Genomic DNA, 25,252 nt, shown 5'->3' on the forward strand with positions numbered 1-25,252 from the left:
GACAACCACACAGATACAGTACAAGTTACAAGAACAGTCAGAGTTTACGGTTAGTAGCACAAAGATGTTAGGAAATGACAACGGGGTGATTAAAATTTCATACTCATCATCAGACACGTGACTAGACGGCATGGCTGCACACTGGCCTCTCTAATTCACAGCCTCTCTCTACTACCACAAGTACTACAACAAGCTTTTATGAGGCAGGGTGCAGGGAACTGAGCCTCTATTTGTCTGGATGCAGTGCAGTACAGTAGCCCAGAGCACTAGTGTAAAGGAAGCAGACACAGATTGGCAATTAGGGCAACTACACACACATCAGAGAACAAGGGGGTTTGGAAACCTGCCTGTGGAGATGACTGCCTAAATGTTCCACAAACAACTGAAGACTACTGTGGCTGTGTGATGTTAAAACCCAACTGGCTGTTTCGAATAACAGTCAGGTTAAATCTGCACAGGAGAGCCCAGCTCAGCCCATTTAACTAAACACTAACACACCTTCACCAGCAAGTGGAATTTCTAACTACTGGTGCTGGAAAAATACTCCAGCTCTTTCCATTCCCACTGGGGATGAGGAAGGTCTTAACAAATACAGGTCTGCTCCATGAGTCATCATCACCCAAAGCCCAAAATAGCATTTTCAAAACAAATTTCAATCATTTCATTGCCTGTGAGGGCCATATTGTATTATTGGATTATGCAGTTTAATCTTCTGGATCTCTTCATACTGACAAAGGATCTCTGAAGTGTGAATGCATTGATTATTTTACCATATATAGATTGGTGGGATTAACTTTTCATTGTGTTGGACAGAACCAGTTAAAAACTGGTCATGTGGCTGACTGCATGATTGATAAATTGCTGACTGAGTACAGTGTCTCCAAAGAGCTAACCACACACCGAACTCCATATGTATGCATCCACACTAACACATGCACACACACATAAACATGCACATGCATACATTATTCAGTCGCAAAGCCTGGTGGCTTCACTTTATAGAAACCCATCTGCAGTACAGACCACATAATTACTTTGACACTTTACTTATGTCAACGTTGTTACTATTATACTGTGATCTGCGAACATTTTACAGCGTGCTGCAAAGTGTTACATTGCGACCACAGAAAAACATTGAGCAGCTACCAAAAACACTGCTGCCCAAATCATTCCCTTTCCCAAATAAAACGCAAACCCACACTAGGAGAACATTTCACAGACAACCAAAACACACCTCTCACGGCCACAGAATTACACCTCTGGTAAAGTCTTTCCCAACACAACAGTAAGAAGTGGTGTGTATGTAGAGTGTGTCCATTCAATGCAGCGTTTCCAGCACACATATGCACGTGTTTGTAGGAAAAGAGGCGTTTTTACTATGACAGGAAAACGGGGAAATTTGAGGGAGGAGACGTTTCCAGTACAAAGTTCCACAATGTTAATATTTATAGATGACATGTTTGTGCAAAAGGCTACAACTAATATTTTTTTTAGCTACTAATCTTTATCTACTAATTCATATTAATCAAGCAGTTTCAGCACTATTTCAACACTACTTCCTTCCACATCTTGCCACCTCGTGTATTCTCCTTTTACAAACTTATGTGTAAAACGATCATTTTTTGTCTTTTGCCCCTTGACTAGGCCTCCACTCTCATAGCTATGGTTGTACTAGGTGGGGTGGAAGGGTACCCACTGCCCCACCCTGCATCTGTTCCAGGCAGGATGGATGTCAGCATGAGGAGGGGAGTGTCTATGAGCTTGCTGACAGTCAAAGTGTCCCAGAGCGGGGCAGCCCTGCCCAGTACAGGTCAATGTGTTGTCCATCCAAGTCCAGTTCAGTCCTGTCTGGTTGGTTAAATCCATAAAGGGGTGTAAATGTAAAGGGCTGGGTTGATAAAAGAAAAGAGGGGTTGAGGTTGAGGAACTGACAGTAAGTCAGAATATCTGCTGCTGTCACTGATCATCTTTGCTGGACTCTTACCAACGTACACACGTGCAGAGACAAAAAGGTCACTGTGCACTCAACACCAACATGTCTTCTTTGACGTCATTTTCAGTGTCACTTGGCCCCTGAAAGGCAGCATCAGCAATGGGAGCTCTCCAGCAAGGAGCTCCCGTTAGTCTGTGTCAGCTTATGAACAAAGTGTTTGACACCAGTTCACTTGGCTGCAGTTTCTTAGATGAGTCACTCAACTTTGAAGAAGAAATGGAAATTTAAATTGCTCAAACTTTTCAAACTGAGGTTTGTGGAGGGCAGAATTAGCTAAGACATGAGAGCAAGATGAAAACATGAACACATAGTCACACACAGATCACTGTACTAGGAGAGGGCCTGTTATAGAAGCCAGGTGTACACTAGACAGACTAATAAAGGCTCCAATTTCCTCTCTAATGGCTCCAGTATTTCCCCTTACAGCAGCGGCACACTGCAGTGTTGTGAGACATGTAAGTGAACCCGGAGACAGCGGGAGTAGTATGTGTAGTATGGCAAGCTTCCTATAGACTTAGTCAAATTCAAAAAGCTGGTCTAACTGCTTAAACTCAAAATAGAGATGCTGACCCATAGCTGCATGCAAAAGACCTCAGAGCTACAGTATATGTGCTGAAGAGATTAAATCAAACCGTTTATCAGGACTGTGCGATAATCCAGCTGGAGCCTTCAGCCTACATTAATTTACAGATAACAGATTTTCTCCTTTGGGAATAAATCTGCTGTCATTACATGAATAATTTACTTCTTAACATGTCAAGTCATGTGCAAACAAGACTTCTATGGGTCCTTTTGTAATCCTTTACATATACAAAACAGGTATCCAAGCATAGCAATTACACCCAAGTAAATGTAACTTTCCTATTTTCCTGAAATTCTGACGTGTTGTCATGATTATTAAACACCAAGCGAAGGTGCAATGTGATTGATCTCATCTTCTGAGTTTAGGATGACAAAAACTGCCCCTTTTAGTCTCAATATCTATTTTTATGACAGTCTTTAATGTGTAATTTAGCCATTTCTTCTGGCATTAGAGGTGACAGTCTTCAGGTGAGGTGGCACACCTCCGTAACTTGTTCTAGTATCGACCTTGTTCATAACCAGCTTTCATATCATGTATTATGTTACTGTTGTGGGATTTCTATAGAATGAGCTGCAGACTAAAATCGCCTGCAGCAGGCAGCTCTGACCACCTGTCATCTGTCACCTGTGTTACCTGCAACAGCGTGTATCTAAAAGGGTGAGGAAATATCGAAGAGGGCCCAATTACAAGCTTGTTGTTATTGCTGCTACTTGGTGTCTAATGATCAACATCGAGAATCCACCAGAGATATATAAAAACAGTCCTGATCAAGAGATGTTTCCATAGTGAATAGAGCTGCAATGATTATTTGAATAATCAATTAGTCATTTTTCAAGCAAATATGCCAAGAATATGCTGGTTTCAGCTTCTCAAATGTGAAGAATTGACGATATTCTTTATTATATATCATCTGAATATCTTTGGGTTTTGGACTGTTGATTGGATAAAACGAGACAATTATCAAGTAAATAGAGACTGATAATGAAAATACTGCTTATAACCATAAGAATGATCTTATAGGACACACTTTTGTAGCATGAAATACAATTCCTACATTTTCTGGAGTGCTGCTTAATATTAGTAAAGATTTGAAGATGCCAAAGATAAATGCTACAAAATTTTCACTTTTTTAAAAAAACATTTAACTTTCACCCATTTCCACATTTTTGCTGTCAAGAAACACCCATCAACTGAGAGATCACCAAGAACTGCTTACTGTCCTGAAATTTACCATTTATGGTAGTTCCCCAGTCACTGCAAGCAGCTCAATGTGTGCACAGGTACTGATTTTACACTTTACGAGGATACATTAAAGTTCCCCCCCTGATGTGAATATGGGAGGAAAGGATTCTCCAGTCAAGCATCCCTGAAGGAAAATATATTTTAAAAAGCTGTCTGGTAGTTCACATGGCATGAATGCATGCAAACAAGCATGTATACATACTGCACACACATGCACATGCACTCACACTATGCCCTGCAGCAGAAATTCATTAAATATCTTGTTACTGGCCTCTGGAAACCATCCCTCATCATTCTACCGAACAGTAGGACACAACTACAAAGACAGTTCCAGCGTTAACACTGAAACCTTATAAGCTTTTGAAGTGAGCAGCGGTTTGAAAATGAGAGACGACCATCAGAGGCGAGCAGCCTATCCTCCTGAAGGAGGTCAGATTAAAAGATGATAAATATTACTCCTGATTGAGTTTGGCAGGAGGGGAGCACTGTTTGTTTTTTTGCGTGATTTTTCTCTTCCTGCTGTCTGATGCCAAAGTCTAGTACAAAAACAAGACACATGCTTCAATGGAGACAAGAGAGCTTCTAACACTTTCCGACTGACTGCCCAGAGCGAATGGAGAAGTAAAGGACACACGCACTCACGCACATATGCATGCAAAGACACTTGGTACAATACAATGTATGTGAAAGTTCAAACTGAAAGTGCAATATCACATAGAAACTGCTCTGTATTTAGACTACTGTAAGATAAGACACATAAAACACACTCTGCCTCTTCCAGTTAAGAAAGGGTCTGCTGATCCGTCATTATCTAATCACATGACATTTATTTTTTATTTTTTGCTGATTCCTATAATTATCCTTCCAACACTACAGGAAATGCCATCCCTGACTGTAAGTGGAGGAAGACCCCAGGTGTCCTGGGTAAAGAAGAAGTTGCGGGTATAATTATCACAGTGATGGAGTACATTAATCAGGGTGACTATTAAACATGGTATCTGCATGTTGGTGTGTTTTTCAGTTTGTGTGAGGCTTGGTCAGCGTCACCACAAGTTTTCCAGCATTCAATACGGATCACTTCCTTTCTCTTGATTCAACCAAGGAATGAAGAGGAAAACCACAAAAATGGCTTTGATGACTTTATATGTAGAGGAGATGGACAAAATCATAAGAACACTTTCACAATTGCTTCATCCAGAGTTCCAGTTTTTAAGGAAGTGCACAGTTGAAAACTTCCATACAGAGCAATCATCAAAACTCATCTGGCTCTCACAGAATGGCTGCCCTCACCACTACAGACCCGCCCCTGTATTAAATAGTTGTGGATACTGTGGGTTAAAGACATCCTTTCCTTTGGCTTTCTCCAAAAGTAAACCTGTCCAGACTTAGGAAAATGGGTGAAACATGATTCACTACTTTTTCCACTGCCCAGGGATTCAAGGATCTTGCTTCCCACACAAGCTTACTGTGTGAGTCTTTGTGCATCGACCTTGAGTACAAGTAGTTTCGACATGGCAGCCTTATCATAAACACTAGTTTATGGTGTTTATGGCTTGACTGACAGCTCATGATGAGCTCATTTTTGTTGAGACTTGGTAGACAGAGGTGCTGATTCAGTTCTATTTTTTACGTTGGAGTTGAACTTTGAATTACAACCACCACTCTTCTTTGTTGACGTAGTTGCCTGTGTTTCGTGACTGTTTCCTTTAGCTAATTAAATATTTTTGCACTTGCTGTTAGCGAAGAATAAGTAATTTGGGCACTGACAATTAGAGGAGTTTGGAAACTCAAATAAAAGTAATGATTGCAAGACATAGTAAAAGCGAATCAATGTTGTTAACAGACGTGCTTTGGATGCGTAGCTTTCTTCCTCCACACCAGGGTTTTGTTTTTCATGTGGTGTTTCTGTGATTTTGTCCATTCATTGCACATGTAAAACTACTCCACTTCAAGGACAGCATGATTAGGAAATCTAGTACCAGAAGAGACTTGGATATTGAGAGGTCACACTTTAATTACACTTAAAATAAATCTACCTAATGGACATGATTATACTGATATATGAGAGCCCTGTTTCTACACTAATACTACCACCAATCTAAGAGGATCAGACCGCTCTGTCGCCAGCGAAGCCTGCGATGATCCAGGAAATGTAAGCAGCCACAGCAGCTGTACAGCTGTACAACACCAGCTTCGTACTATGGAATATATGTCATCCAGATCCTGTGGCTGCTTGGCTCAGCACCATCCCATTGATCTGGGTCAAAAGGTCGTTGATTAGACTGAGTCTCATAGTCTCTAGGCAATGCCACAGTGTCTGCCACACAGCCTCAGCTCGGCTCACACAGCTGCTGCCGGTCGTCATGGAAACACTCAGACTCCCTGCTCCTTAAGACAACTCCCTAGTCAGCTAAATTATAGTGTGCCAAAAAAAAATCCTAAGAGACTGAATGCAAACACTAACATATCAGTAGTGAACAACTGACAAATTACGCAAGTGGTGGCTGTGCAATCAACTAATCTTTAAATCATTTAAATCAAGTTAATGTCACGTAATCATGTAATGACATCATGGTGCTAGTAGTGGTCATCACATCAATGCAACCTCACATGCTCTTTTAGTGAGCTTGCTTCAACTGGAAGTTGTAAAATGATCAGAGAAACACAGTCTGAGTGCTGTTTTATCAGAGAGACAGTACAAGGGGCAATGAACTGAAAAAACATTGGCACTGTTCGCATGCTCACTACATTACTCACCACACATCACTTGTTCAAGAAGCCAGAGGGTTCAGCACTCAACTCCTAATTACCCACTGTAGTATAGATGAAAGCCAAAAAAATTAGAACCCAAACACACGTAGTACGCTATCTCACTCAGAAATTCCCTAAAAAAACACTGCAGGGAAGAATCAAAGCGGCAGAAAATCGCCCCAAATGTACGTTCTTAATAAAACATGATCGCAGACTGCCATGTAATTTCAGAAGGGCAGCGCGAATTAGCCCACATTCAGCAGACAGCTCCAAGCCCACACACCCAAACATAACCCAGACAGAGGTTTACAATAAAAACACATGCATTTATTTTAAAGCAGCAGCACCTGCTCCATACACTAAAGCAAAGTCAGAACATATTTATGCAAGACTTAAGTGTCCACATCCTCATTCCCATGTAAATATACCTTAAAACCTGCTGCAGAGAAAAGGTATAGCAATTAGAAACTCACCAGCTAAAACTCAGTTTGCCATCTGCCTTCGATGTCTTCTCTGTTTTTACTCTCTGTCTGAAATCTCTGTAGATCCTGTCGTATCCTGCTGTGCATAAACATAAAAGCAGAGTCCAATCTAGTCCAGCAGAGTGCCACGAGGAGGTCGTCTGAGGAGCCTGGATGCTTCACCACTGCTCTCAGGGAGACGGCATGAGTCTGCTACTGCTACTACTTCTGTTCCCTCATCGACTATCTAACCACGCTTCCTCTCTCTCTCTCTCTCTCTCTCCCTCTCTCTCTCTCCTCTCTCTCTCTCTCTCTCTCTCTCTCTCTCTCTCTCTCTCTCTCTCTCTCTCTCTCTCTCTCTCTCTCTCTCTCTCTCTCTCTCTCTCTCTCTCTCTCTCCCTCTCTCTCTCTCTCTCTCTCTCTCTCTCTCCTCGCTCTCTCTCTCTCTCTCACTCTCTCTCTCTCTTATTCTCTCTCTCCCCTCCTCCTCTTTGCTCCCCTCCTCCTACCCCTTCTCTTTCTCCTCCTCCTCCCCTCACCCTCTACAAACGCAGCCCCCCAAAAAATGTGCTCCTGTCCTGCGCTCTCTCCCCGTCCTGATCCCCGCACCATTCAGAGCGGCGGACTAAACAATGCCTCTGCTGCCGCCGCTCTGAAAGGAGCCCAGGAGCAGTTCTCAGCCGGCAATAATGCCTCCCAACTGTCACCATGGAAACTAATGACGGGCCCGGGCTGGCAAGAGGAAGGAGGGAGGGTAGAAAAAAATGGGGGAGATGGAGAGGGAGGGGAGAGTTAAGTGAGAGAGAGAAGAGGGTAGGAGGGAGAGAGGAAAAGAAGAGGGTGAATGAAGGATGGGGGAAGTGTGTATCAGTGGGTGTGCCAGTGCAGTTGTTGGGTGTGTGTTTGTGTGTGTGAGGATATGAGTAAAGGAGGGACAGTTTTGGAGGAAATTCTTTAGAAATACAGTGCACTACAGAGGTAAAGGAGGAGGCACTACAGTGTTTATTCCAAGGCTGCAACTAACGACTCTTCTCATGATCAATTAATATTTTAGAAAATAGTAAAGAACACTAATCGAACTCTACTTCAAAATGCTGGTCTTGTTCAGAAAACAGTCCAAAATCCAAAGATATTAAATTTACAATAACATAAAACACAAAGAAGCAGCAGATTGTCATATCTAAGAAGCTGAAACCAGCAAATGTTTGGCCTTTTTCATGTTAAATGCTTCAAACTATCAATTATCAAAATTTTTGTTGATTATTTTTCTGTTGTTGACCAACTGATTGATTGAGGAACTGTTTCAGCAGCGTTTTCCTGAAGAAAAGCAGCAAATCCTCTGATATAAAAAGCTGGAACTGGGGCATTTTCGTCATTTTTTTCGTCACAAAAATGTTGTTATAAGTGTCTGATCCTTTCAGTGATAGTTCTTTCCTAAAAATAATTAGTATTTCGGATGTGTCAATAATGAATGTTGTTGTATCCTTTGGGGAGACACTTTACCACAAGTCTCTGGGGTGTACATCCGCGTCTCTGTGCGACTTCCCCCCACAGACTAGCCGATCACAAAAGCTGCCAGGATGACGCGCCCAAGCTGCTCCAACCCTCTTCATATGCACATATAATTATAACAAGCCCCCCTGCATATCTCTCTGTGTTCCCCCCTTTTTCCACTCTATAGTTGGGGTGAATTCAGCTTGAAAGATGGGGTGACATTGCCTGAAACCGGCTCTCAACCCACAGACGAATGCCACCGATAACCATGGAAACACTGCTGAAATATCCCCAGTTCCAAAACGATAACAGGGCTTTAAATCTGGGTGTGAGGAGAGGAGCGGAAGAGAGGGAGAATGTAAAGAGGGGGATGGGTGGCTGTGTTCGATTTAGATTCAGGAAACAGAGAAGCTTAAAAATTGGAGGCAAGCTCAGAGTGGTTGAGAGTGGGTTAAAATGGGGTCCGATTGATCCTCTTGTCCTCGTGTTGAAGTAGCGACAGAGACGACATCCTCCTGTGTAAAACCCCCTCACCTCCAACAGCTTATTCTAGGCCACCTTTTGCTGAACTGATTGAAATTCTCAACACAGCGAATTATGCATCGTGCTGGATGGGGGAACAGGTGCTTCTCTCCACGGCAATAAAGCCGGCTGGTCAACCCAGCAGACCTGCTGAGGTGAAATATTCTCACATGAGGGAAAGACGAGATAGAGTCGGTGCTGCAGACGCCCTAAAGGGCAATCCAAATAAAAGGGAAAAACCCATTTCAAATAAGAATAGACCCTTGCCTTTGTGGGTTATCTAATGAGGCATGGTGCTTGTGCCCCCTCTTTACACCAAAGAGAGGAATGTGAGCTGTGGGTTAGCAAGGAATGTCGAATCTCTCGCCATCTTGTTAGCTCTTTTTGGCTTATGAAAGGCAGAGATCGTTGCTCGAAGTTCAATTTTGCTTTAAAAAAAGGGGCAACAAGGAGATTTGATTTCCATTTCATTGCCTGGAATAAACCCACAGAGATAAAGATGTAGATTCACTGACAGGGACTATAGGATACAGGAAATGCATCAAGTTGGCACAGTTCTTTCTTAACAACAAACTGCCCTTCTGTCACCCTTCACCACTCTCACTAATTACAACAACGACCTCTTTCCATCTGTTTGCACAGAAGTAACTTTGTATGGTTATTTGCACTCTCTGTCACACATAAACGCCGCTGGAATATTGACAGCCAGCCTAAATCTTCTTTGGTGCACCCATCCGCTCCACTGACCTGAGGATGGCATCTGTCACACATCTGCCCAACAGGATCACCAACAATACATACACACAACATATGCAGCTACACACTGCAGCAGACAGTAACCGCTTACAAACTGATTATTATTATTATTTTTTTCTATATTCAACGCAAAAAAAAATTGTCTATGGATACCAATGTCTAGGAATTGAGGCATACGATACTGTTTATCATTATTCAACAAGACTCTGCAAAAACACAGAGACAAACATAACAAATCTATCAACTATATGCAAAACACTGCATCAACACTGTTTGAACGCCTGCCAAAGTTTTTTCGCCTTGTCTTCAAAGGACTGGGCTAAATTTGATCTACACACACACACACACACACACACACACACACACACACACACACACACACACACACACACACACACACACACACTTTTAACTGTAGGGACACTGAGGACTTAGCACACTTAGCGTCAGCCGGGACTTGATACAGAAATCTGCATATATGAATAAGTGTTTTTTAAATAGCTCAGATCAATCAATGGGCTGATGCCATGGCATGCATGGCACTTGGTCTGGCCGCCTCAGCACGCACCCTGCAGATGAAAGCCAAAGGAGGACACTGGGCTGTTGTCATGGAGACAATTCACATTCCACAGCATGTTAACCCAACTCCAGGATTTTTCCAAAAAGCCCCCACACAGAAAGACAACACAGGCACGCATGCATATGAATTCATCTACACACCACTGCTTGGGCCAACACAAAATCACTAGACACAAACACATAAGCTTCAGCTGGGAAAATGAATAACTTTCACATTCACACGTCTCTGAAGGTCCCAGAGTGCCAGCGAGACACAACATCCAGACAAACCTCAGACGCAGACGGAGGTCGAGGAAGGACACAGTTATCGCAGCTGGAGACTTCCACTGTTATTGACACACATTCATGTTGACTCACTAAGCCCTTGGATGCGGCTCAGCTTTCTCAGAGGGGAATCGTACTCTCAATGGTTCAATACCAGGATCAATTATAGCTTTCAGAAGGAAATATGGTTAGATTATAGTTATGAATGAAGACATATTATCTTATAACAGGGATACCTCTCTTGTCCTTGAACAAAAGTGTCTTTGAGGTTTATTCCTAAATATCTGCCTGCTGAAATATTAACCCTGACAGCCACCTAACCCTTTACCTTAACTCCTCAAACATTCAGCAGCTAAAAATCAAAGAGATATTTTAAATTACTCTAATGAGCACACTGCCACCCTCCCTCTCTTAGGAGTCAAAGCCTCTCTTTAAAGAAGAAGTCATTAATATTTCACCCAGAGGAGAATTCTTTAATTCATTATTAATATTTAAACCTATCTGCTGGAGTAGGGGGGTCTTATCTGAATTACAAAGAGGGTGGATCCCAGCATAATCCATGTATCTATGTTACTGCTGACAGAAAATGATGTGCTAGAGCAGCTGTCCCACTCTGTTAGAGTAGCGCTGGCTGGTGGTGGTGAGATCTGAAGAACGTATTTCTACACTGGTCCCGTGCTGTCTTGTCTGAGGGTGCCTGGCCTTGGGGCAGGGTGGAGATGGTGGGTGCAGAGAAGGAAGCAAAAAACAGAGAGAGGATACAGTTGGGGAGGAGGAAGGAGAAAATGAGAGACTGTGTCATTAAGAATAACAGCAAAACAAATTCAACAAAGCTCAAGAAACAGATACTGAAAGGAATACACTACCAACTAAAATTCAAACTGACGCACGGGCTACAATTAAAAATGATTTTCATTATCATTTAATACAGTGTTTTTCTTGATTAATCAGTTAGTTTTTCAAATTGAATTAGTTAGTTTGTTTATTTAATTGTTTCATGACTGAAACAATTAATTGATTAATAAAATAGTTGCTGATTATTTTTCTGTAGACTGCTTAATGGTTTAATTGCTTCAGCTGTAATTGTTGCTATATGTAACTTACAGCGGCAGACTATCCTGAAGAATTCCTCTGCAACAATATACGATCAGCATGAATATTTATGAAATAATTACTTTGCATTTGTTGGGAAATGTGGTGATTGACTCTGAGATAGAAATTTGTCAACTGGATATACAGTTTCTACAAGGACATATTGATGCATTTCAATAAGGAAAAAGAGTGTGTCACAACATTTCTAATGTGATATAAATTGTTTTTTTAAAAAACACGATTAATTGATGCTATTACTTTAACTAGGCTGCTGCCCCCGCGACCCGACCCCGGATAAGCGGAAGAGGATGGATGGATGGATGGATTACTTTAACTATGTCACCTCCCAGTCCAGTGGGTCTTAACTATAAAGCAAATCTTACTGGATTTAACTACTAAGATAGCAGATACTGACTGATTTCAGAGATAAGTAAAGTAATATATTCTTTATTTCATTCTCCTGTGTTAGTCAAACACTCCAAATGAGTCATGTGGAAAATTATATACAGCAGATAACTTTTTACCATTTTAATATTTTAACTCAGTGATTGTGTGTATGTATGGACTGTGAGCTGCGAGATACCTGAATTTCCCCAATGGGATTAATAAAGTATCTGTTTGTCTGTCTGTCTATCTATCTATCTATCTATCTATCTATCTATCTATCTATCTATCTATCTATCTACTTTCACCAATGTTCAATAAACAAACAACTTTGACACTGAGGGTTCTGTTTGTATTTATCGAGATATAATGTTCATAATCTATTTGGTTTAATTTATTACATCATCACATGGACTTACTTTCAATTTTTTTTTTAAATGACTGACTGTATATAAATCTCCATCTCCCCCTGGTGGCTGGCTGCAGTGAAGTTCATAAATCCCACCCCCTCCACATAGCGAAGAGGATATGAGTCAATCTAAAAAAAATCAAAGTCCACATCTAATAAATTTCTCTCAAAGATGGTGTCTATTGTTCTTATCACGATGATGCTTGCTGATAAGTTATCTGATGATAATAAAAAGGGGATGTGACATCATGATTGACAGCTGCTCTGAAACCTCTGTTTGACACTGGGAAAGCTAAGGGGGCGTGTCCCTACAAATTATGTCACACAAACAAGATGGCAGCTCCCAGAAACAAGATATTTTGACTTCACTTTTGCACAGTAGAAGGAAGTGGAGTCGTTGATATATACAGTTGATCATTTTAAGTCTCAAACATCTTACCATGTGTTTTTCATATTCCTGATTATATTCAAGGTTTTAGAATTAACCAGCCATGAGCATTTCAATAATGATCTCTTAAAGTTTTTGTGCAGCCTGTGAGACAATCTGATCGGGGAGTCCATGAATATTAGAAAGAGCAGAATATAAATACAATAAGGAGGACATGTTATTTGGATTGGATCCCTGTCTGGAAGTAAAATCATTGTACTCTGTGTAAATCAAAGAAGGAGTGATGCAAAACGATGAACCATTCTCATTGCCTTACATTTTATATTTAAGTATACCTGTTTTATGACCAGCTCTATAATGCAAAATTGTACTTTTAGAACAGAATCATGTCCCATTGAAAGAAGTGTGATTTGTTTTCAATATTTCCCACTGTGGTCCTTTGTTTAGACCGTGTGTACGTCCTTGAGCATGGTCTAGAAAGGTGCAATGGAAGTGAACATTCCTGTGAGGGTTTGTAACTATTAAAAAGGTGTGACTGTGTATATGTGGGAGTATAGGAGTATGTGTGAGCGTGCGCACATGAGTGTGTGTCCACCCACGTTGGTTTCGGTCATCTGATGAGCTGCAGGCTCATCTCTCCCTACAGCGCCCAGATGGTCTGTGATTATGCACGGCTCAGTAGAGATTACCGTGCAGCGCGGAGAGAAACAGATAGATAGAAAAAGAAAGAGTAAAAATACATAGTTCAAATGAGGAAAAAAGTTGGAACTAAATTAAGTGAAAATGCGAGGTCAAAGAAATAGAGCGAGGGTGATGATCAAACATCAACAGAAGGTGAACATGCATACATAACACAACGAAAGCCTCCATCTGCACGGAATCATAACACCTTTCAATTACTGTTTAGTTTAGTTTTTAGCTTCACTGCAGAACACCTGCATCCAAAATTATGAGCTCAGGTTTCATTTATAGTGTCATTTTTAGGGGAAAAAGGCATGCAGGGAGTAGCAGGTGATAGATTGCATCGGTGTGTGTGTGTGTGTGTGTGTGTGTGTGTGTGTGTGTGTGTGTGTGTGTGTGTGTGTGTGTGTCTGATGGAAATGTCTCTAGCAATGAATACACACGAGGGCATTTGTCACCAGCCGCGATGTGACATGATGGATCACACACTGGAAAGTAAAGCACACCCAAAAGAGCAGCATGAAAAATGATCAACGCTCTGCTGAACCAACACCATTTAACCCTTGAGGTATTTACAGAATAACTGCTTCCTCAGGAGGTAAATCTAAGGCAAATTTAGATGATATATTCCAAGTAATGCCCAGCAATTAGTTTACATAATCCATTATCTTAACATCTACTAGGGGCCGCAGTAGTGACACGCTTGCGATTTGAACACAAAAAACTAGAAAAACAGCAATAGTGATGGCAGAAAATGTAAAACATCTAAAGCCTCCAGCTGTGAATGAGACAACACATACATACAGTACCTCAGACAGTTTGGACATCACAAACACAGAAACTGAGAGTAACACTCAGTTCATATTTCTTCTACAAACATTCAACAATGATGCAATCCTTCACCAAGTGTCATTTTGAGGAGGAAGACCACAAGCTACTTATTGTAATAGGGTTGAAGCCTGTTGTGGTTATGAATGCTTTACCTATAAGTGTATTGCTGGCACACTCTCCAAGCTGTCAAATAGATTAGAGGAGGATGACGTGTTTCTGGCTGTTTTGTTTTTGTTTATCAGTTCCTGAATGCAATGGGACATAGCAGTGGCGTCGTCATGCTGCAGAAGGCCAGCATATGTGTGTGTGTGTGTGTGTGTGTGTGTGTGTGTGTGTGTGTGTGCCCAAACTTAATCATTCAGCTCTGAAGAGCAGCACAGTGATAGATGACAGTATAGTGCGCACGCTTCATATTTCAAGAATGTTTTTGGAATCAATTAATTACAGCAATTTAGCTTACAGCAAGCTTTTGAGGGAATCAGCTGACGCACATGCATGCTCATACCCACACACACACACAGACACACACACACACAAAAAAAAGATGCCTAGCAGCCTGAGGCAGTTTGTTGTTTTATTACATTTTGACCTTTCAGGATCGTTGTAAATCTAATGAAGTGCTTGTTAGTGCATTAGGAATGCTGAAAGCCTGAAATAACTGTTTGAGGAAAATGATCCACAGCGGGCCAGAGGAACAGGATCCATCTGCGTGGATGTAGCTCTCATCTCCTCATTAGGCGCAGGGTGTTATGACTGTCCTGTGATGAGAGCTGTGGCTGGTTTAAAGCAGTGGCGTGGTGCAGTGAGAAGGGAAACTCACAGGTTCATGTCCCATGGTGACGGTTTAAAACAAAGAGAGGATCTTTCTTAACACGAGGAGGGGGAAATTCTCAACTACTGGCGAAACTGCAAGTCATCTTACGGTGTTTTTCCTGCAGCCATTTAAGTGGTTAGGCAGATCTCGCTTCCATAAAAAACGGTGCTATCTTGTTTCACAAAGTCATTATGAAGGGAGAGCAGTATAGCGTGATACATGGCTGAGGGGCAGAGCAGACTATAATAGGAGAGGAGACCGTGGAGAGTCAGCCTGCTGTTGCCAGGGTGACCTTCAGTGTGAAGCACCTCTATGTCACCCAAAATGAGAGCAGCTCGGCCGAGATAACAGAGAGAGAGAGAGAGATGTTAAAGCCAGCACAGGCACTGGTAACGAAGACGTGAGCCCACAAAGCCCCATAAAATGCATTATTCTTCAGCAGCTGCTTTCAAAGACCTTCACATGAAAATAATTAGATTAATTTCTTTAAACTGCACCCCTACTGTTAGAAGTTATTACTAGTTAAAATCCATACAGAGCATAAGGTTTTTTAACTGGAAAAAGAACAGGAATTACATAACAGTGCCATCTAGTGGTGTAATGACAGCTGCACACTCAGAGTTATTTTGAAATAAGATCATTATTTGGGACACAATAAATCATATCTTAGCAAATACAATACAGAGATTCATAGACAGGGTTCGAAAAGCTGTTTCTCCTGCTTCATGATTCAGCATTTTTGGAGTTGCAGTAAACAGAGCTGAGATTTAAAGTCACACTCAAATCACTAGTTTATGTCATGACAGAAAAATATGCAGTCATAATAAATCATAAGATTTTCCCTTAAAGGAGGATTTCTCCTCATCAAAACACCAATACAATAACAAGAGCTAAATCAGGCTATACTGGTTTAATTTCTGCAAAAACCAGACTCCAAGCAGTTAAAACAGCTGAATGGTGACCTTTAAAATGCATGCATCCAATACAGAAAAGCTGCAAACAAATACATCTTTAACTCTCTGGCAGTGCCTTGCTGTACAATAAAGGAGAGCCCTGTTCAAACAGTCATGCCATTTAAAAAAGGAGCAAATCTGTGACAGGCTGGTGGTGTTGGGGAAGAGAACCGAGGAGAATAGAGCAGGCAAAAGTATTTGAGTCTTCTGCTGAGTGACAGGGCCTGAGGCTGTGTTTGTGTAGTCCACTGCGAAGTGTTAAGTGTTCAGTTGAAGGTGAGGAAAAAAGAAAAAGTATGTGAAAAATGTTAAGAAGGACATTTTGGCGCTGGTTGTGAAATCTATAGCGCTCTGCCCACTTTATTCAGAGGCTTAAAGGAAGGAAGAGGAAAGAGAGCGAGAGACAATGGCTAATGACAACAGGAGGGTAAAGCAGAGGGGCGTGGAGGGTGGGAGGGCACCCAGGGGAGAGCATGGAGAATTTAACACAGACCGCCTTTGTTGGCTGCAATCAGCCTGACTAGGAAGACATTTACAACATGGTTTATGGCTACATCAGGTGAGTGAATGTGAATGGTGGCGTGTGTGTTGTGATTAGGAGAGAGAGAGGAGGGGGTTGGGCTAAACTTAGCTGAAAGAGCATGGGTGAAAAGAACATGCACGATTTGGAAAATGCAGTTCACATTACTGCTGATCATTTTCTGATTTCCTACCATCCGGGCAGCCCCTGGTTTCATTACACTGCGGTATGAAAAAAAACTTCCGGACACTTGAGATGAGTATTCGATCATTATATTATCAGAGTGAGATCATCAGCATGTGGAAATGCATCTGTAAGCAGGGACTGATTTAAATACTGTCCTTGGATGCTCCAACAATTTAACGCTGCAAGGAATAACCAGTCTCACACTATCCTTTTAACAATGTCCATGTTTGGTTATTGATCGGAAAGCTAAGCAGGAGAGTGTCCTTGAAAACACCACCGTGGGGAGCTTTTGCAAAACACTCCCTGCTTACAAACAGATAAGACAATAAAGTGACTTTGTTTCTGCCTGGATTTCATACCACAGACAAATCTATGAAAACCAATCACTGTTTGAAAGATAATGAAGAATAAATCCAAATACTGCATACAGGCTTGACAGATACTGTACGATGATATATGAACACATTATTAAACACATAACATTGATCAACTTTTGTAATCCCTTAAAGATTAAGCAGATTATAATTATTCTACATTTTTGTTGTTGAAAACACTAAAACCAACAATGTGTCCTTATCTCGTACTTTCCTACTGCCACACAATGTCTGTGGCACACATGGGGGTAAACAGCGTATTTTTGGGGGACTATTTTATTGTGTGAATTAGTATGCACTGATGAGTATTGATGGCAGCAGGGCATGTATGTGGTATTCATTCAAATTTAACAACAGTTCCCATGTTTATCCTAGAAAAGAAATGCAACAGTGTGGCCCACCAATGTGTTGTAAATTGTTTTTAGACAACAATGAGAGGAATAGGAATAAGAAAAACCAGGTAGACAGTATTTGTAGGATTGATCAATCCTTAATTTTGTTCTTGAATGAGATTTGTTAACAAAAAGAAAAATATACAATCCTTTAAATTCGGTTATTGGAAAATCATGACCAAAAAACATTATAGGACATACACAAACCTGTCTTTCCATGAAAACTATAAACCAGAATGCTGTTTCTCACCATCTACAACCTAGAGGTGACCTCCACCTCAGTCTATCTTCCTCTTTCTTCCCTCCCTGCCTCCTCTCCACATCCCCCTGCCTCACCCCAATGTGTACAGGAAACCCTGATCCGAGAGAGCCTGCTCTTCTGATGATCAGAGAGGAAAAACACAATGCCTTCAGTGTGCTAAAAAGGAGCTCAACTCATAAAATACACACACACACACACACACACACACACACACACACACACACACACACACACACACACACACACACACACACACACACACACACACACACACACACACACACACACACACACACACACACAAAGGGAAAGAAATAGAATGGAACATGCTTTTACTATTAAGGCCGTTTTTTTTTTTCTTTCCATATGACTTTCCCAGGAAAATCCCCCTCATCAGGGTAGGTCCAATCCAGACAGACAGCAGACTGGAGAAGAGACACAGATACAGACAGACACAGAAGGCTGTGGAGCAATTGACCTTCCAGTCCTGTGACTGAGAGACAAAGAAAGACTTTTAAGGGTGTAAAAGGCTACTGAACTGAGCCTTTTCTCTGCTTTGTTGATCAGTTCATGCAGCAAAATCGCTTATTTCAAAAGACCCCCCCCCCCCTTCATTTTTTGACCGGCCATGGAGAGTCAGCAAAATGATCCTTAATATTCACTCCCACTCTCAGAAGCTTAAAAGTATTCCAGACTAGCATCTGGCTTACATACGACTTGATGTATCTGGATGACCAGGATGAGATTAATTTAGTCTCTGGGGTAATGCTCAACATCTAACATGTCAATCCTTTATTGGGCGACACTGAATAACTCTGTCCATTTCTAGAAGGCCTCAACAGTTGGTACCATTTAGGAAAACTAGGTCACTTCCGCCTTCTGTGTGTGAGAGTGTGTCAGTGCATGTATGTGTGTGTGTGTGTGTGTGTGTGTGTGTGTGTGTGTGTGTGTGTGAGAGAGAGAGAGAGAGCCAGACCCTACTATAAGCCAAGAGACCTCCAGTATAAACATATTGTGCAGGAAGGACTGCTGCTTTGAACAGAAACATCCTAATACCAGACAGTGTTTGACTTTCTGCTAGTGCACTCTTTGCTGTCACACTTCAGTTCACTCTTATTAATCTGTAAAAACACTCTCTGGCTACTGGAGAGTCAGTGTCATCTTCTGGTGCAACATTTTTATGGGATCCATTTTAAAAATCAAAATATACAATTTTATAGCACTTAATTGTTATAACATACTTCAGCTGCAAAAAAATTGAGTGTATTGTTACAGGCACCAAAGCAGACTGAAAGATGAGGCAGGAACTTTTAAAAGCTTTTTTGTTGCATCACAGTCATTCAAACACAGCCGCCCAACTATATGGTTAGGATTATAATGCAGAATATTAGAGCTGCAACTATATATCATTATTGATTCATCTGTTGATTATATTCTCCATTAAGCAAGCAGTCATTTGGTTTTTAAAATATCCAAAAATTGGTGGAAAATGTCGATCACCCAAAGCTGGAGATGCAACCTTTAATGTCTTATTTGGAGAGAAAAGAATATCATATCTTTTTGTAGTAATTCCAACCTGAGTATCAGGAGGATCCCAAGACAACTCTAAAAACGTTTAAAAAATGTGTCTGTTACTAAAGTCTTGTATTCATCTCTTTATTTTCCTCTCTAAACCTGTAAAATTCTTAAAATGAAACAATCTGATGGACAAATACTGTAGTTCTTTTGTTAGGGAACCACTATCTTGTAGGTATTTCCAACTAAACAGGTGAAAAGTGTGGTAGCATGTACCATTACTCTCACTGTGACAATATCCTTATCCTAACTATGCAACACCATTCAAATCACACCTCTCGAAGCAGCATGCCCTCAAATGATTCAAGAACCTGTTCAACAGGAGCGTCCGTGTAACGCCACAATCTATCCAGTGTCCGTATAACGCCACAATCTAGTCACTGTGCCAATAGGAAGCAGGCAACACATCAAAACAAACCAGTTTCTAATCCCACCCAGTCAAGTTTCAATTCCTTCAGTTCATCATATCACCTGCTGTATATGTAAGTGTATTTTGTGTGCTTTGTGGGCCACATCAGTCTAATGCTAAACCTGAAAACCTAATAAAGCATTGTATCCAGTCAAAAGGTAGATTTAACACAAACACTTTAACAGCTTGACATGATTACAGACATTTAGAGTCTATTAGCAAGTTCAGGCAAATTAGGACTCCTTCAAGCCATGCAGTGCTGAAAAAAAAAATCTAAAAGGTGGCCTGTCAGAAAAGGGATTAGTCACATCAGAGGGCCATTTTCTATGCATGCAAACAAACACAAACTGCACTGCGTCTTGGCTGAAGTCTTTGCAACATCAGGACCCACACATGACCGCCATTAGGAAAATCAATGTGACACAATCAATGTGACACTCATGCTGTCCCACACATGTAAACTGAATGATTGAATGATGGAGAGATGGATGATTAGAGAAACATAGGGAATGTCAGAGATTGGTCTTGACAGGAATACACCAAACTTTTGGGGGACCACTCCATTGGTTACCTGCTTGAGAATGTAAACCCCGAAACCATCTATTTGGTTGCTATGTTTGCTTCAGTGTATGTTCATAATCTCAAGAAGTAAGACAGATTCTCTAGTGATTTGTGGCAGCACGGTGAGGTAAACATGCTTATTTGCTTTGAGATGAAAAAGATGAGAAATTAGGAGATTGCTATCAATGTAATGCTTGTGAATTGAGCACAGAGCCATTTTTAGCCTAGCTTAGCATAAAGACTGGAGGCAAGGGGAAACAGCTGGCCTAGGTCTGTCCAAAGCAAAAGAAAATGCCATAAAGCTCACAGATTATTATTGATTCATATGTTATCTAAAAACTGAAATTCAAAGCTATCTGTGAAAAACTGTTTATCTGCTCTGCCACTCAGTCTCCACCTATAGTCAGATATGATCTCTGAGCATAAGTTTTGGTTTTGGTTTCTGTCATAGACTGCATATAAAGATCTTTATTGGAGCTGCAATGATTGACTGATTGATTTATCGATTAGCAGAACAACAGAAAATGAATCATCGACTATTTTTGATAATTGAGCTTCTCAAATATGAATAATTCCTATTTTATTTAGTCTTTTTTGGCCATTATCTGAATATCTTTGGGTTATGGACTGTTGGACTATGGACTGTCAACATTATTCAATTCAGTTTATGGTCTCTGGTACTCTGCTACATACTGGTACTAAACCATTGCAACCTGACTGCGATGACAAGACTTTGGGTTTCTGCACATAAACATTGTGGCCAGCAAGAAAAAAGCTCCAAAAATATAAAGCTGAAGCGCAGCACCTTCATTGAATTACTGTCTGAAAATCTGTATGCTCCAAAACTGCCTCCACTGGTAATATTAGAGGGAATGTAGTCAATGGAAAATGGAAAATCTAGAAATAAGCAACACAAAGCAAAAATCTCTCATGAGCAAAAAGAAAGAAGTCTATTGTAGTTAAAAACAGCTCAGTTCAACATTATTTTTATACTATTTAGAGTTGCCACAGGCCATGACCATATTAAATAATGCTAACTTCTGTTTTGAATCAAAGCTCTAATCCATTGATTTGGATTCAGACATAGTGCCACCTGGATGACATCAGGGGGCTGCACAACATGGATAATGATATCTCTGCCCTCATAGCTTAACAGGTAAACTGAGGCCAATCTTGAGTCTGTGAAGGCTAGGGAGAGCAACAGCGGGGGCATCTGAGCTAAAACAAAAAACAAAAAAAAAGAGGGAACGAGGGGGAAGCTGGGCAGATAATATTCTCACCATCCTCCTCTCCAACTGTTTATCTAACACGGAGGGGAGATGTTTACATTGGCTTGGTTAAACACAGACAAGCCCGTTAGCTTTTGTTAATAATAAATAACATAAACAGGCAGCCAGGACATCCATGCTGGAGAATCTACTGTATAGTTGCCACACATGGACCACCATTGTCCTGCATCTGAAGCTTGCAAACAGGAGGAGACACATTCGCCCACTTCTCCTAGAGTGAGCTGAGAGTGTGAGATCGAGTGTGAAGTCTGGGCGATGACTGTCCGAAAAAGTTATGGAACTGCAAAAAAAGTTAAAAGAATGAAGTGGAAGTCAAAAACTGACAGGCGTGCTATCTATCCCAATGTAGTTTATTTGTGATACGGTTTGTTTTAATAGATTCTCCAATGATTTGATGCATGCAAGGAGCCTTTCAACCCTTTTGACCCTCCCATCATAAACACAAAAATAAGCATTAGAGAGTGCACAGGCTGGTTGGGTTCCCATGTGGAAGGAATAGAGCTGAGGGAACTGCAGAAGAAAAAAAATGGATACAGTACATTTCATCTGACGGCGGTTGCAGTGAGTACTAGAGACGTGTGTGTCTGTGTGTTTGGAAAGGAGGGTTGAAGGCAGGCAGGGAGGAGAGGGGGCAGAGATTGATCTGGGACAGTGTGGGAGAGAAATAGGGAAATGCAAAAAAAAAAAGCAAGGCCTTGGAAATGTGTGTGTGGGAGAGAAACGATACACTGCTGGACTGCCGGAAAAAGAAAGTCAGCCAGGAGGACGGCAGATCGATTCCTCCCCAGAGTCTCACAACAAACACGCTCTCTTTCTCTCTGCATAGCTCACCTCTGCTGCAGCCTGATCTCGTCCATCAGCACTTCACCTCTATCGCTCACTCCCTCTTCTTTGTCTGCGTGCTAGCACTTTATCCTCACTATGTCTATGGCCTCTGTCAAAGACCTTAAGATTTAGCAAGATTTTCTATGGAGTTTGGTGTCTCACAGTAATTGATTGGGGTTAATTTTTTACAAATAATGTATCGAATGGTCCAGATCTGTCATCTAAAAGACCATGCAAGAGTAAGTGCTAAACACAACATAAAACACACCACACAACAAAGTTTTTTCTTATTTGAGACTGTGGTGGAATAGAAATAGCCATGCATGGCTCTCATCATCACAAATATGGCTGGAGGTAATGCTGAAAGAAAACCACTTCCTGTAACACCATGCAGCCCTCCTACCATCCTCCCTGACCGACAGAAGCAGACCTGCAAACACTCTTACCATACACACCTCTAATCTCATGAGTTGTGCATCACAGACACACACTCCTCCACTCAAATCACATTCCTCACAGGGACATTGTAGCTGTTGTGACCACACACACATATTGGATATGATTAATCTTCATTATTAAAACAAACATCCTAACTTTAAATACTGGCTGATTTCCAGTCATACACTTAATATACAGTTGCTCTGTAAGTGTGTGTGTGTGTCTGTAAGGGGGGGGGGGGGGGGGCTGCGTCAGTTCGGGGCAATTGTGAGGTCAGAGCTCCTTCTCTTAGGGTTTGGCACGGCTTTGCTCCTATTCTTGCCATGTCAGCTCACTTCCCAATAGACCATTAATACTCCTCTCAGAGTGTTCGTGCAGCAGTCGGACGAGCAAAACAACTCTTTACGTTGTTTTGGAGTTGATGCAGGCCCGCGCAGCTGCCCCGTTGACAGCTGGCAAAAGCATTTTGGAATTCAAATCCTGTGCGCAATGCAAGCAGTAACCATTTGGAAACAACTTATAGAAGACAAGCCGCAGACAGTTTTTTTTTTAAATTACAAGACAAAGAGGCAGATATGGCTTTATCAGAGCGATTCGCTTACCAGTGGCTGAAACCCCCTGCATCTTGCACAAAGTTGCTCTCCGGGTTTTTCCTCAGCTCAACCCGTCCTTGTCTCGGAGAAACTGGCAACAGTGGCTCCAGCAGCAGCAGCAGCAGTACGGTGGAATAAACTCGGAGGAGCGTCTCCACTTCAGAGCCCCCTTTTCCTGTTTGTCGGGCTAAAAAACACACACTTCGGACACTTCATGGTTTCCTAACAGACGCGAGAGCGTTTAATCGGTTCATTTTTTTGTGCAGATGAACAGCAGTGTAGTCTTCCATGTAGTCCTTTCTCCTCCCTTCCCAGAAACAGAACTCTCTCCTCTGTCTGTGCCGCTGGAAAAAAGAAAATGCGCGCTCCCGATGCGAAGCGCGAGCACCCCATTCATTGAGTGTGAATGGCACAATGAAGGCTTAACATGGTGAAAAACAATATTAGCAATATTTTTTTATTCAAAAAAACCCCACTCCCCTTCAAGTAGTTTAATGCATCGTTTCCGCGTCTCTGCTTAAACTGGAACTTTGTATCTTTAAATAATATTTCGTTTCAGCCATGCTATGCCCATCGGCATTTAAGCATAACATGGGTTGTCACGTGAAGTCATGAAAAGGATAAGACCTATTTCAAGAGATAGCTTTGCTTTGAAAACTCCACAGCTGCCTATTAGTGTGGAAAAAAGAGCCCAGAACAGGAATACTAACTGGCACTGCATTTCCATGTCACTGCTCAGGCTTTCTCCTGATCTTTTAATTGATTATCTTGAGTCTCCAGCCTGCTTGATGGATGCTGTCAGCTGCTGCCTATGTGGAGCATTGTGCAGAGTAATAAGGAACTGCCAGAAGGAGAAAACAAAGAATGGATCATAGTCATAAAATGCAGTTTCTTTTGTTTTTTGTTCTGTTTACCCAAAGTTTAAAGTCTTAGGTTAGGTATTAGGTTAGGCCTCTGTGTATTCAGCCGATGAAGATTAGATACAATAGATAATATAACAAGCTTTTAAAATAGATTTTGTGTTTGTGTGTGAGCTGTTGGATACATGAATTTTCCCTATAGGGATGAATAAAGTCTATCTATCTATCTATCTATCTATCTATCTATCTATCTATCTATCTATCTATCTATCTATCTATCTATCTATCTTAAAGATTAAATTAGTGCTTTCAAACCTTTTTGGCTTTTGACATGTTACAAAAAGCAGTGTTTAGTCGAGGTCACATTTTTTATGTCTGTGAATTGTTAACTGCTCCACCAAATCCTCCTCTAGAAACTACAACAGTAACATACTGCTTTAACACTGCTGAAAGAGTACTTTCATTTGAACACTTTAAGTACATTCTGCTGGTGATACTTTTACTATAGGATCTTTCATTGTGATGCAGTATTTTTACATTGCTTTCACTGAAATAAAGGGTCTGAGTACTTCCACCACTGTACACATAGCCAGTATGTAAAGGTCAACTGTGTGACATCAGTACTGTCTTACTTTTATTACTTCAATTATATGACTATTTTCAAACAACCGTCCTTACCCCTCTCTGTGTCAGCCTATCTATCTATCCCCCCATCTTTTTGAAACACGTGTCGACTCAGCTACGCATCATTAACCTCTTTTGTGGCCGGGG

The 25,252-nt window shown here is 41.3% G+C and overlaps 1 protein-coding gene across 1 annotated transcript in view; it reads right to left on the reverse strand.

Annotated features, from left to right (window-relative positions):
- The window catches only part of fgd (faciogenital dysplasia), a 52,434-nt gene extending 28,712 nt beyond the window's left edge, over positions 1–23,722 (reverse strand). Inside the window, exon 1 of the mRNA XM_053317649.1 lies at positions 23,631–23,722. Coding sequence (XP_053173624.1) covers positions 23,631–23,652 — 22 coding nt within the window. The 5' untranslated portion in view covers positions 23,653–23,722. The remainder of the gene's footprint in view (positions 1–23,630) is intronic.
- Between the last annotated feature and the right edge of the window lie 1,530 nt (positions 23,723–25,252).

This window comes from Scomber japonicus, chromosome 4 (assembly GCF_027409825.1).
Source record: "Scomber japonicus isolate fScoJap1 chromosome 4, fScoJap1.pri, whole genome shotgun sequence".
Taxonomy (NCBI): Eukaryota; Metazoa; Chordata; class Actinopteri; order Scombriformes; family Scombridae; genus Scomber; species Scomber japonicus.